The 15,336-nt window shown below is 33.1% G+C and overlaps 1 protein-coding gene across 16 annotated transcripts in view; it reads left to right on the forward strand.

The window, feature by feature from the left end:
• LOC105342863 (agrin) overlaps positions 1 to 15,336 on the forward strand; it is a 67,397-nt gene that overhangs the window by 22,622 nt on the left and 29,439 nt on the right. For 14 of the 16 annotated variants that reach the window (XM_034482305.2, XM_034482306.2, XM_066078536.1 and 11 more), the window contains exon 3: positions 11,512 to 11,727. In XM_034482305.2, coding sequence (XP_034338196.1) covers positions 11,512 to 11,727 — 216 coding nt within the window. Of the gene's footprint in view, positions 1 to 225; positions 1,485 to 11,511; positions 11,728 to 13,705; positions 14,683 to 15,336 lie in introns of those variants that run through there. The other 2 variants (XM_034482307.2, XM_034482308.2) reach the window with 2 other exon arrangements.

Genomic DNA, 15,336 nt, shown 5'->3' on the forward strand with positions numbered 1-15,336 from the left:
ATATCAATATTTGTTGACACAGTCTTTAAACAGCTAAGCCTTGGGATTCTTCGGGTGCAGCTTTACGGGCCTGGTTAACATTGCAGTAAGGATTGTCTGGGGATTCCACTGCAAAAAAAAACAATGAAAAGGAAATGTTAAACAATGCAGGTCAGCATTTGCTAGAAGTATAAATTGAGACTGCTTATTAATATTTGATCGGACCTTGGTTGAATGTAAATTTAAACTTTTTATGAGTGAGTTGAACAGTGGATGTCAGGAAAAGCTCATTGTTGAGTAGGTTTGGTGTATTGAATTAGTTGTCTATCACACTATATATTGTGCATTCCATGGCATTTCCGCCGATCATCAGGGGGATAGTGTTACGCCAAATAAAAAGACAATATGATATTTAGCAACAGTCGGCTAGTGAGTACCATCAAGTTAAGTGTTATAGTATTTGTGGTTTCATTGCGTTTTTTCCTGTGGATGAGTAGTAGGTAATACAATTGAGCGAGCACAAGACAGTGAAAAAGGATGGAACGAGAAATCTTACCATTAGAGTCACGGATTACAGCACATTAATGCAGAAATTGGAGGAAACATACAATTTGCCATTTGTTGGATGAGTTATTGGTTTTTGCCATTGCCAGCTTTCAGTAAGGAAATTTGTTATTATTATTTTTTAAGCTAATTGCAGATGTGAGAAAATGATTGGGTTAATCAATGAATTAAGTGAGAGTGGTTTTTCATGGGCATTGCTTAACGGAACATGAACTTGTTGCCTGTATATATCCCAGAGTGCACTGGCATGGAACCTTTATAATGGATTGTGGATTTTCCTTTTCATGTAGATTGCATTGTGATTCAATTACTAAAGGAAAAATTGATTAAAGAAAGTGCAGTTTCTGATTCCTGGATAAAAGAAACTAAACCTACATGGTTTCTTTTTGTCATTGGTCCATTTGGCCATGTGTGAAGACCTTTGTAGAAAATGGGGGAGAAATTACATGTAATAACATTGGAACTCAGACTGGAGATTATTTAGCTGATGTTTGCTTTTTGTTATTCGGAATTGATGCAATTTTATACCCTGAAGGTCTAGAGCAATTATCTACTTTCTAATCGAAAGCAATAGATACAAGCTATTGGATTTTATGATAGTTGGAACCTCACATTCAGCAATTACGCACAAAAATATGATCATTGTGAATAAATGAATACCAAGAGTAATTAGAATTTCATATCGGACGTTAAACATTGTCTAATGCCAGAAAGTAGACGAGCAAAGGACCCCCGCTCACAGATCGCGTACTCTGAAGCCAGCACCGACCCAGAGGAGGAAGACTCACAGGCAGACATGTCGTTTGTGTCCTTAGGACCATGGTGTCGCCTATGCTGGCAGAAACATTCGCTGGCCATCCTGTGCTGTTTGTTTGGACTATTCTGGTGTACGCTGGCCATTGTTATGATTCTGTTGTACACTAACCTTCTCAGTCAGACAGGTAAGAGGGGGTATCAAATGTGTCCTTGTATGTAAGCATGGGGAAATATACAAAGGCCCCAGGCACTAGTTTTAGGAAGAAATTAGTCTTCTTATGATAATTGTACTCACATTTCACTGTTGAAGTCACAGTACTTCTTTTTGGTTGTGGTTTAATGAAACTTCATTTGATATTTCAATTTTCTTTCTTCATTCTGGTGATAAAAATGATTCATTACAACTATTTAAGTATTTTTTGAAATACACATGAACATTGAAATTTTGAACAACCATTTGTCGCATATATATTTTAGGGCTGGTCGAATGAGTTTAATCATTGTTTTATCCTAGCTCTCTTGACTGTTGATCACGTATTCACACAGGTGTTTAAACTTTGAGTTGGAATGGAGTGAAATTGATTCTTTTTAATAATTCAAACCTTTCTAATTAACATACTTAATAGAACTGGCTATGTTTATATCATTCTTACGAAAGTTTTTAATATTCAGGGACTAATGGAGAGATGCCCCAGAATCAACAATATTACAGTATATGCTAATTCCCAAGTTAGAGAATCATGCACTAATTAATATAGTCGCAAGTACAGTATTTGAACATCACAAATACAAATATCAACTTTAGTCCATTAGAAGTTAATGAACTATTTAATAAAACATAAATGATGGATTGAAAATTTTCAACATTGCTACAAACATTTTCATTACCATTCAAGTTTATAGTAATTGACTACAATTTAGAAACAATTGAAAAATTATTGCGGTTGCTAGATTATGAGATAAAAACACATAGACATTAGAGAAAATTTTGCATAAGCAATATTGATTAAAGTAAGATGATCAATTGAGGGTCGTTCCAATCATGCTAATGATAATAAAAATTAAGATGTGTGTCTGTAATCACTTGAAAGAAAACAAACATTTTTGCAAAGAATGCCTTGTTTTTGCAAATAAGGGTAAATATATTTTATACTAAGATTAAAAAATCTAATTATTCTAGGATCATTAGAATTCATGGTAGCTTAATTTGTTGATTTTGATGCCAAATTCTAAACATTCTAAACTAGATCTTTTTTAATGTATTCAGGTAAGTAGGTCCATGAAATTATTTCCCTGCAACAAATGAAAAACTTTCAGTCAACAAAGATTGTTCCTCACAAATTTTACTTTAAGAATTCCACAGTATATGGCACAATTATCAATCTGTTGAAAACAATTTTGATGGGATTTTTTGGAATCAAGGATGATATGAAAAATTGGCTTCATTCTAATACAAAATCCTCAATTTACCTTTGCATGCATGTGTTCTTTTTTTTTTTAAAATTTTAGATCAGTTATACAAGTAGTTTTATTGTACTAAAAATTGCCATTGCTTTGAACTGAATTTAATACCATAAATGCTGTGCAGAAAAAAGAGAAAACTTCAAGATATTCTCAAAGTCTACTCGACAATATTTGTATTTTACTTTTGGATTAAAGAATTTTGAGATAATATTTTTTTGTGACCATAAGCACTTTGTTAGATGTACATCAATGAATTGAAACTGAGAGCACATTCCCACAACTCCCTTCTCCAGACCTTCTGCAGGGTGTTCAGGTACATGAAACATGGAGGCACTCCTTGATGATCATGCATCCCCATGTATCTCATCTCAGTGATAAGTAAGAATAATTAACTACTTCATGGAGCCATAGCATGAAAATTTAATGAAAGGGTTGGGTATCCTCCTAAATTAAGGAATTTCTTCACATCTTGCTCTCAGAGTCATCTTCTTGTCTTTTATTGATTCCATGTAAATTTTAGGTCCCATGACTGAATATTGCATATTAATTAAGTACATTTAATTTCATTATTTTTCTCTCCAAAAGTGTAAGTGTGACCTACAAGAGAATTGATAACAAACATTAATAATTGATTGGTTATGGAATTCATTTGCATCTTGGTAATGTTTATCAGACATTGTGCAATTATCCACAGAACATATACAATTTATCGGCTAGGACAATCAAAGTATTGATTTATTAGATCACCTTGAAGAATAAATGACCTTTTTTTGATTACTAAATATGACAATTTTCTAAACATGAGGCATAATATTTTTGCCTGGATAATCAAAATGTTCATCATATTTGATGTTTGCGATGTTTTTCGGTATTTGATTCTTGCGATGTTTGCAAAAAAAAAAAAAATCATCTGTACTCTGATCTGAAAAATCCTCGATCATATTGTTAAGCCAAAAATGTGTTAATGATCACTCAACTGACACTTGGTCCAATTTAATTCTTATCAAACCCCAACATTAAAAGGCAAACCGCATGTTTTCAAGCTTTATTTCCATCAATTTGATGCAGTGTGATCATCAAATGGATAATGATTTGAATAATCTTATTTTATTTCCACAATTATGTAATAATGAGATGTAACTTCTAACAACTTTTTCATATTTTAGAAAATGTAAAGCCTTATATGTATACACATGAATTTAAAACCATCCATTCCTCTAGGTGGGGATATTTTTTTCATTAAGAACACAACTTGCAATTATCTGTTGAATTACTTCATTAGAACAGGATTCAAAACATCAATTTATAGATACCTTAAACCTGATAAAGTCTGTCTTTTAAAGCTGCATGTAAACCATCTTAACTCAAATATAAATTATGCAGTATACCAGCATAATTTTTCTATTGATTTAATTTAATTGTGTGAAAAGACCATTTGATTAATTGAGTTATATAGAATAACTACATTCAAAGCTGTTTAAAGGGCCCTAAATTATGCACTAATGAAAAAATGTTTTGAAAATTATTTCACATAGATAGGTGAAATAAATTATTGTACCCTATAGTGATCAGTCTGTCCCCCTGTCCACCTATTCATCTGTTGTACATCACTCGCTTGGAACAAATATTCTTTCTCCTTCCCCAAGTCTGGTTCACATACTACACACTCATTGTGAGAGTGCTTTTGTGTAGTGACTTGTATACCAAGTTTCTAGGTCAAAGGTCAAGGTCCAAGCAGTCTTTAGTTAAAATCATTATCCAGACCATGTGTATATCATTCTCTCTTCCCTTTCAATCTTGCTAATGCTTAACCAAAAGAGGGCATTTTAATAAAGGGTGTGCATTTATCTTTAACCAAGTTTTTAGGTTAGGTCAAGGTCATAGCAAATTTTTATTGAAATCCAGTTTTGGACCATGATTTCTCTTTCCTTTACCTAATTTTTGTCAGAATATACCAAAAGAATTATTGCTGGTAAGGGGTGTGTTGTGACCTTGAACTAAGTTTCTAGATCATGGTCAAGGACATAGCAGATCTATGAAAAATCGTATTTGCACTATCCATGTCTAGTCAGTTTTGTTTTCAACATAATTTAAGTGAAAGTGTCATTTAAGTCAATCACAAAAAATCTTTAACATGTTTAATTGAAATAATTATTGATGATTAAAAATTGTGTTTACTTAATACAGCCTACTCCGGATATATTGAAATTCAGGAGACCATGCAAATTATTTCAATATATCCGTATTTCAATATAAGCGAAATTGACTGACGTGAAGCCGCCATTTTTGAAAGTACAATCCTGATGTAAGCATAGAAAACCAAACCCGAACACATTATTTGATCATCATGTATCTATCATACAGTGAACAGATTACAGGCCTTGAAAGTTTGATTAAAATTATATCCGTAAGTTTTGTAAGTTTCATTTTGTTTACTATCTTGAACATCATCATAATCTCCGATAGCATTCTTTTACGTTTTAGAGAAAAATCACCAGACTCAAACGATTCAAATCAGTACTGCTAAACGCTGCTTGTATATCATCGTAAGTGTACTCGCGATAATCTCAACACCCGTAGCTATTTCGAATTTAGGCTTTGTCCTTTTATCAATAGCCATAACTAGTTCGTATTTAGTGTCTGAAGATAAGGTTTTTCTTTTCCGTGGGGTTTCCATATTGCGTCTGGCCTCAATACATCCGTTTACGTAAAAACAAAAAATTCAACACTGAATAAAGTTTACTTTTTAAAAGAAGTATAAAAACACACCTTTGTATATCAACCGGTCAGTCTGGCATAATAACTGTCACCAAGCGTGACGACAGCCGCCAGGGAGTACTTCAATATAACCATTATAAAAACAACTAATTATCACCTATGGGGACTGATCAATGGCTTCAATATAAGCGATATTTTAAAATAACCGATTTCATTATATCCGTTATATCAATGCAAAGAAAATGAGAGGCAAAAACTGGGGATTTTAATTTCTATTTCAAAATAAGCGGAATTTCAAAATAAGCGATATCAATATAAGTGGAGTAGGCTGTATGTGGGGAGAATGAATTTGAATCAAGTTTTCAATTACTTATATATAGTCTTGATCTTATGTTATTTTCAAAATGTTTTATTCCAAAATATGATATTTTTTTGGTCTTTTCTGTTTTACATCAAATAGCAGGATGCTCTAATTACCCAAAAGTTATTGATTTACCAGTAATTAATTTGAATTTGAACTTCAAAGTTGCCTTAGTTAGATTTGCAAAATAAAGCTCTGTTTGCCAGATGATGACAGTGAGTCATATGATATATACTATGCCTTATTTATGTTTTAAAAGTTGATAAGGTACATTGTACAAAAGAGTCTGGAAAATGCTTATAAATGATGACAAATAACTATGTAACTATATGCCAGACTTTTAATTACCAGTGGAAGTTCCTGAATGTTCATTCACATGTTAAAAAGATCATATGGTTAAAACATTTTTAATTACTTTCGATCGGTTATATAAATGATTTATTGAAAACCTGTCCCAAGTAAATCTTTAGCTATCATGGAAAAATTTATCTAAATATTCATGAATGTATTCGGTTGATTCTTTTATCCTCCACCAACAGCAGAACAACATTTTTTGGGGTTCCTGGGTGTGGGTAAATAAGCAATGTGGCTTTTGTATGTGTAAATGATATATATGTATTACTATGATGTGTAACTTGCATGATTTCGAGTAGTTCTGGCTTTGAAATAATATGGGTAGTTATTTGTAAACCATGAGGCTTAATTGTCACTTTTGACCATCCCTGGATTCTGTGTCTCTCATATGTCAATTTTTACAAGTGAAACTGAAAACCATTAATCTATGAAACAGTACTGCATGACAGTTGGAACTCTGTTAAAACTATCAAAGAAGGAAAGAAATAAGTTAACTCTTGATTTTGACAGTTTTTAGCCATCTTCAATCTTCATTGTGATGAAGGGACTGTCAAATGGAAGGAATTGGCAAACACCTAGGCTCGGATGAGTGCTAGCTCAATCCCTGACTCAGATCTGTCACTTCTCAGATAACGCTCACCCTCGATTGCAGTGATGTAAAGTATTATGCTTTAAAAAAAGTGTAATCTTCTTAATGAGAAGTCTTTCAGAGATTAGTTTGTGATTAATGGAACAGCCATTTACTGTATATCCTCTTGTTGTGGCACAGGAATGTTAAGTAAGGAAGATCGCAACTTTTTTATATGCTTTTTTTTCAAAAGGAAGCATAGCACTTAGCTTTTACTTGCTTTGTCTAATTTTTCATCCGATTTCAATCTATTCGACCAATGGTAAATCAATGAACTAGTATTAGGACAAGTATTAGACTGGGCTCTGCATTCAAACTTACCTGGTCTGTACACCCCAGTTTATTAAACGAGTTGAAATCCCAGTGATTGGGATGTTAGAAGCTGATGTGGCACTTGTTAACTTAACTCTTTTACAGATTCCTAAAAAAAATATTTGGCGCTCATGACAGTGATGTGTTTAACTTTGGTCTTTAAAAACTCACCCTTAAATTTTTAACAAAAGGGAAACAAAATGTGTTTTTTGCCATGTTGAATTATATTACTTGTGGGACAATAATTTGTATATAGATAACATGTACTGTATATCTGTTTAAAAGCAAGGAGCTAGTCCATGTGAAGCCTGCTACGCTTTTTGCCAAATTCCAGCATAATGGTATCTAATTTAAACGTGCTTTAATTCATCAGCATTGTGTTCCTGCACATATTTCTAACATCATTACATTGAAAAAAATACAATGGAAGAGTTTTCAAACATTCTGTGCATTAACCTCTCATATTAATAACGAAAGGAAGTGTTCCTTCTTTGCTTAACCCTTGTATGCTTCTCACCTGGATCTATAAGATAGTTATAAAAACTTGCTGGTTGAAAATTTCGGCCTTAAAAGTGTGGTTATTTCATTACAATTATATGTGACCAGTAAGAAAATATGAACCTCCATATACTTTGTGTATTTTCAGTTCTTTGATTTTATAAACTGAATCAGATATTACTTTCAGCTACTGAACAGTATGTTAAGCAAAGGTGATTAACCCATCATCTGACTGCAGTATTTGTTCTCCAAAACTTTAACAAATTGATGAAGATATGAATTTCAGTATAAGAATTGCAACATATTGGCATTTCGTTCAAAGTCTGAACATAAGAGAAACACAGGATATAAGTTTAAGTATAAGTATATAAGTAAAAATTAAATGGGAATTTGCAATATGTATATTTCACATGTAATATTGAATTGTCATTTACAGTAAGGTAAATTATTTTATTGATTGTATATTTTATACAACATATTATTGCTCCAAAACTTGTTTGATATTAAGACCTTCCACTTTCTGTACTTAGAACTTTTCTGTTCTGACCATTATTGCTTGCCAGGTTTTGGTTGGTCTTTGCAATCTTTGGGATCAAAACATAATGCCAGATCTGTCCACAGTGAAATGAGAGTTTCAGCATGATTGCTTTCTTCCAACTTCTTGCATAAACTCTGATCAAGAAGATTGAATTGAGATTGTATTAGCTCCAAAGTGTAACATCTTACCAAGAAATTGATCACTTTGAATGTTATATCACAACTTGTTCCGGAATAGGCGTATTTGTCCAAAAAAATTGTTCATCTTTTTCTTCTAGGATATATACTAAGTGATGAAATTCATATTCTTGGATTTATTTCAAAATCTTGTCTATAGAAATTTTACCACATATGAATCATGAATTTAATTAAGGAATCATTTCTTGATTATTATGAGGTGATAATTTTGGTCAGGGCGTGACCGAATCAAACAATTAAAGCCCAAAGGGCTTTGATAAATACTTCTTCATAGAACTTAAATATTCGATAGTAATGTTAAATTTCAAACGGCAATTATTCACTTTAGCAACTCGGGTGTTTTGTTTTTTTCCAATTAAAACATGAAACCAATGCTTTTGGTAATTTGCATTCAGATTTGCATTTTGTGTTTCATTATTAAGAGGCTAATATGTTAATGGAAGTCCTGGGTTTTGCTAATGACTTGTGTTGGAGACGTAAAAGAAGCTCGGAGAGAGGAACTGATGGAGACTTGACTGAGAGTAATATTGTATTATGCCAGACAGGGAGACAGTTATATTAGGGAATTAAGTTTTGCTGATTGCCAATCACCAAAGCGAAAGCATCAACTTTTGATCTGTATACAAAGAGTCGTGCATTGTAGACACCTCATCAAAACCATGACCCAAGTCAAATGTAGGACTTGTAAAAATGATTTATGTTGTTTATCATTTGATAGCCTTTTTGTTTTAGTGTTTTAGTATAAATGGCCATAGCTGCAAGGAATCATTTCGTAATAGTCTAACCCTGTTAAAACTGGTTCATCTCGTTAGCATTCTCCCAAGTTGCCGTTGTTTTTTTTTGTGCCTCCTCATTTCCTGTTTTGTCTCAAATTTGCAAGAGTAACTTTTGATTTCTATTGTGATGCGCTGCTTTACAGATAGATTGTATTTTACAAAGAATATCCATTAATGGCAGAATAATCAACGATAGCACTTTCTGCTTGATGAATACATTTAGACTAGCGTTATAGCTAGCTGCTCTGTAGTAAATATTTCACTTTCATCTTCTCTATTTATTAAACCTTTGGTGTTGACAAAGTAGTCCCTTCCCTGGAAAAATTGCACTGTCATCAGCGTGTTATATGAATTTATCTTGATACAAGGCGTGAAAATTACAATGGTGACGACCTTCAGAATTTATTTTATGAAATCAATGAGTGCAAATCACTTTCTGCCATTATCAGGTGGGTGGAGTGTAGTCTTTGAAGTGAATTTAATGTTCTGGTGCATTGTATAGCAATTATTTCTCGTTAGTGGTAAGCCATTGATTAGCTGTCTTTTTTGTTTACTTAATTATATTAGATTTTTATGGTAAAATATTTGATGAGGTCGTCCCAGGTTTGAGGAAAAAAATTTGATGCAACTGACTTTGTTAACTTATGGGGGCTAAGCATGTGATAATTGGGAGCGCTATTATAGGAATCATGGTCCATCTCTTTTATAAGGGTCATGTCATCTTGTCTAGCTATTTATCTGTATGTATGTAGTCTTACCTTATTTGTAAGAAATTAATTAGTTAACTGCATTCCTTTTGATATCATGTATACTTACCCATCCCATACACAGTACAAGATTTATCTCCCTTTGAGAATTATCACATCAGGTCTTGAACCAGGACTGTACATTACATTTTTAGAAAACCATAAAATTATTCATTCAATGTCAAAGCTGTGTAGTTTTATTTATTATATGCCATTTGAACAAAGGCAGTTGGTAAGATACAATTATTACATGGTTTGTAATTGATCTGATATGGTTTATATGTGATCAGTTAACTCCATATTTAAGGCAAAACCTCATATGGAATTTATGAACCAGGAATAAACCATATTATAGATGAACTATGAAACATAATATCTACCAGTATTGGAGCTTTTTGTCAAGAACCAATACTTAATCAATTGTACCAAAACTTTGACTTCAGATACCTCAGCTGACTTTAACATCAAGACTTTTTAGGACACTATGTCACAAGATGGCGATTTAAATGTTTTGTTCAATTGTTTGTATCAATCCATTTGATTGTACACATATACATGTTTTATCATGGCTTAGTGGTTAAAGTATCGGGCTTGTGTACCACAGATCATGAGTTCAAATCTGCCTGGGGCTTTTGTTCATATTTACTGAATCATTTTTTTGAAAATCGTAATTTTTATACAAAATTTCATATTTTTTTGCCTCTTTGACTTGTCTATCATAATAAAGTAATATTCTATTGATTTCAGAAACTATTTCAAAGTATAGTGAGCCACCTTAATTAATAAGCTTTTAAGCTTAGATAGCTGTGTAAATATTTTAAAGTTTGTACAAACCTGATTCTAGGGGATGAGGAAGATGCACAAATGCAAGTTCAAAAATCATCATGGAATACATAGAATGAGAAACTGAATTAAAAATCATCTTATAAAAAAAAAATATGGAGGCTTATAATAACTAAAGATAATATTGCGAATTTAAAAGCAATCTAATTCAAAGAATTCAAGTTTCAAGTTTTTACTGGTGAGCAAACTGCAAAAATGTGCAAGTAGAACAAGTTCTTTATGCCAGAAAATACCTTTCAGCTGACAAAGAGGTTTGTGAAGTCTGAGTGTTTTTACAAGCTTTTCGTGAATCATTTTCACTGTGTAAGAATTAAGTATAGGAATAGAAAATAGGAAGTGTAAATAGAAAATAATAGAATTTTTTTCTAGTATAATAAGAGGGGAACACATTTGAAGATACAATGTAAATATATTTCTGAACAACAAAGGACTCAAATCCATATTACTGTACACTGTTATTTTCGCCCCATTTAATTTTTGCCCTTCTACACTTGCAAACAGTTTTGCCCTTTTTTAAGTTCACCCAGACACAACTGTGTTTTAAAAGAGATAAGTTGAGATATTTGAATTCGTCCTGTCTCAAATTTGCCCACTGACAACAACGGCGAAAGGGATGAAAATAAAACTAGGGCATATTTTTTCTGTATACAGTAATCATTAATGAGGATCAGTAAACCTAATTATAGCATTAGAAAAAAACTGAGACTGGAAGAAATTTGCTCAGGTGTGTGTATGACTTATGTTAATTGAATATACTATATTTTCATATTTCAACAGCTCCATGTGATATCAACTTTTGTCCATTCCATGGCCATTGCATTGTGAGGGATGATAAAGCGTACTGTGAGTGTGTCCAGAGCTGTCCGTCCGACGTCCAGCCTGTCTGTGGAACAGACGACGCCACCTACAGGAATCTGTGTCAGCTCAAGAAGGCCAGCTGTGAGGAGAGACGACGAATCAACCAGGCGTACCCTGGGAAGTGCCTCAAATCTGGTGAGTATGTGAGGTCCTGTTTCAAGGGAAGTTTTTTTTACAGGTCTTAAACTCAAAAAAATCTTGCTAGCCAAGGGTTTGGTGTCCACTCTACTCCCCATGAACCCTTGGCAGATCTCGTTACAAAAACTACAGTACTAGTAAGTATCAGAGATAACTCTGACATGTACGTAGTAGGTCGTCTATGAATTTCTCGAAATTGGAAAGATCAGCCAAGCTTATCTTGAGCAGCATCTTTAAACAATTGTATTGGTTTGCCCATCATCTTCCCAGTTTATTTTAGGTATAATGTTGTACTTGGTATCTGTAAAGGCATCAAATTTGGTTTAAAATAGTTAACAAATGACATTTATTTAAATCTGCTTGGTCCAATTTTATATCAAATTTTATGTATGCTTTTAATTAAATGATGGTTTTGCGTAATATGTGTATAACATACATTTTTTTAAGATACCCTGTAATTGGTTTGTATAGAAAAATTTGATACTGTTACAGCGAAAAATTCGGACCAAGCAGCTTTAATTAATATTAACTGCATGCAAAAGGTTGATTTGATAGCATTAAAAGTCTCTTTACATATATGAGCAGGAAATTTTATGTAAGTTTGCCTTCTCTTTACATTCATAAAATAAGATGATCCCTATGCCTACATGGTTAAAGTTCAAATGAGTTACAAATCAACTAAAAATCTATTGACAAGCAGTGAAAGGGAGAGTATCCAGTCTCTATGAAGACATTCAGCATTGAATTCTCTTTCCTATACCTTTAAAATACAGATGTTAACTTAGATTCAGAAAAGCAAAACCTCCCAAGATGGTAATTTGCAGATTAGCTTTTAATATTGAAAAAAATCTTTGTCTAGTGATAATTTCATTGATCTATAGGGCATTTTAAGAAACTTAGATATGGATATCTAGAGGATCATGATAATTGAGGTTGACATTTTGAGTTGTCACAGAGTAATTAATGTTACTGAACAGTTATTGTTGTATGTATGTTTAAGCTTTTAACAGAAGCATGATTTGTGGCTCCAACAATACAATCACAATGTTTTAGCTAACTTTATTATCTGACTCAGTCTCCCAAGTTCTATATTGGCTCCATAAAACTTGAACTTTTTGTAACCAAAATTGGTGCCAATACTTTAATTTGTCTCTTGGTCCTTGAAATCTGATCATTATTTGTCGTGGTGTTGCATTTAATTCTTGAAGGATGCTGTTAAAAATTGCACTAAATCTTTTGTAATTCTGTGGTATTTAAAATCAGTGGGAAGTTGCTATGTGCTAGTCAGTTCTCCTGAGAATTCTCACTGAATGCCATTATAGAATGAAGCATGCTTTTTCCCCAGCTTCTATTCCATTTATTGATTTGAACTCTCTTAAAGTCTAATTTATTTAGAAGGAGGAGAAAAAGACATTTTTTTTTTCAAAGATGGATAGTTACCATTAAGAACAAAAAGAAATGCCAGGGGAAAATGCGTTGACAGAATATTTTGCTTATCGGTGCCTCCTTTGATAATGATGAACTTGATAGTCTGATTGTAATGGACAAATATGAAGATATGCTTTGGATCTCAAAGGCTCTAGAAGCATCATTAAGGATGAAAAACTAATCAGACACTTCATGTTTTCTGTGTTTATGAGCTCAAATCTCTGCTGCTGTCGGTCAGTGGTGAAGAGTGATTTCTGGTGTTGTAATTGATTGGATTATTGACAAAAGTTTTGGGATCTTTCTGCTCGCTGAATACCAAACAAAAGGCATTTGTTCTAGGAACTCAATTATGATAAAAGTCTGTAGTGCAAAGAAATTTATGTGAAAGAATTTAATAGGACTGTACCAAAAGATGTAGATGGAGAATAGATAGAACATGTAGTTTATTGGTTGATGCTGAACAAAAGTTCTAGACTAATAGAATTTTTAGCAATTCATACTTCTCTGTGCTAATTTAATATAATGGAATCATATCTGCTGCATTGCTAAATATGGAGTGTTTTGGTATGTAATATTAGATCTGAATACTCGAGCGATATTTCTCACTTTGGGAGATGACAAGTTGAGCAAGTCTACAGTCAAAGGTGAAGAAGCGCATTACCAGAGGACAGAGTTTCCATTGAATTGAGTTCCACTGGGAGCATTCTCTCTACGATTGCTTAATCTAGTTCTAAATGCAATAATACTGAAACTTGGAAAAGTATTGATGGTGTCGGGGCACTGTGTGTCAGACGCTGATGGAAAATAACATCAGCTTTTTTATGGAGGCCGAAAATGGGTAGGGAAATAAAATAAGCAAATGATACATCTCTCTGTTGGCTGCAAAACCTCAGTAAAACACAGAAAGTGATGCTCTGTGATTCTTAATGATTGAACGATTAATATTTCATGGGGACTGTCTCTTACAAGGGAAAATAGTCAAATATCGTGCAGACTGCAGTGTTGGAACTGGCTGGTCTTGCTTTTATCTGTTGGATGAGAGAAGTGGGATGTTTTTCACAAGGATTTGAAGGAGACACCAATGATAAATAATATACATAACAAATTTGTTTCCCTAGCATTGGTAGATGTCCAGATACAGCTGATGTGTATTTAGCTGTATAGTTCCGTTGATGGAAGTTAAACATTGACAGTGTGCAGTTTTAAAAATGATTTGCAGAAGGAAGGTTTTAGTTGTACTTTTATTGACATTCTGTGTTGGGGCTAAGGGGTGCTATGTTTATCCTGAGGGTAAGACAGACCCCTGCCAGAATAAGACATGCCATTTTTATGGTAGATGTATTCCATCAGATAATGGAAAAAGTTGGCAGTGCATATGTCCTCAGTATTGCTATGACTATGGAGATAATGTGGATAATAAGCCAGTTTGTGGAAGCAATAACGTGGAGTACCCCAATCTCTGCTCATTTCAAAAGGCAGCGTGTGAGAATCAGAGAAATATGACGTATACTTATGGAAAGTGTGGTAAGGTTTAAAGATAACAAAACATTGAAATTTTTGTTTAAAGCATTCACAATTAACTTATAATCAAAATGGGCATATACTGTAAAGATTGTGAATGTTAATGTATTGAAGGAATTATAAAGATGAGACAGTCAATATAGTATTTTAAAATGATTTTTCATTGAAAAAAAAGAAGAAGAATATAATCCAAAGTCTTTTCCAATTTCCCATGTTAACCTTATGATTTTCTTATTTCTTTTTCACGGTTTTGCAAAAATTCAACTTCCAACTTCTTCAGATCACAGATTATAGGTTGATCAATGATTTTTGCTGTGGAGATGAGTTGCCATGGTGATGTCTTTTTATAATTTGTTCAAAATTTGATAGCTGCCTCAATCTCAGTGTAATTTACAAGAGAAATGGAAGTAATAGGAGTTTAGGGACAAAACTGAAGTTGTATTGATTTGGTGAGGCTCTGAGAGAGTCTCGGGAGAGTCTGTGTTTTTGTGCTTATTGAATTTTCTTTCCTACTTTTGACAAGAAAATTTTGCAGATGTCGCTGTTAAGAAAAAACTGCACTATAATAGTGTATAGAAAAATGCATATCGGAAATTTGAAACTGAACTCCTTCATGCAGGGCCCAACTTTCCTCATTTTTTGTTTTCCCTTAGAGGC

This window comes from Magallana gigas, chromosome 3, assembly GCF_963853765.1.
Source record: "Magallana gigas chromosome 3, xbMagGiga1.1, whole genome shotgun sequence".
NCBI lineage: Eukaryota > Metazoa > Mollusca > Bivalvia > Ostreida > Ostreidae > Magallana > Magallana gigas.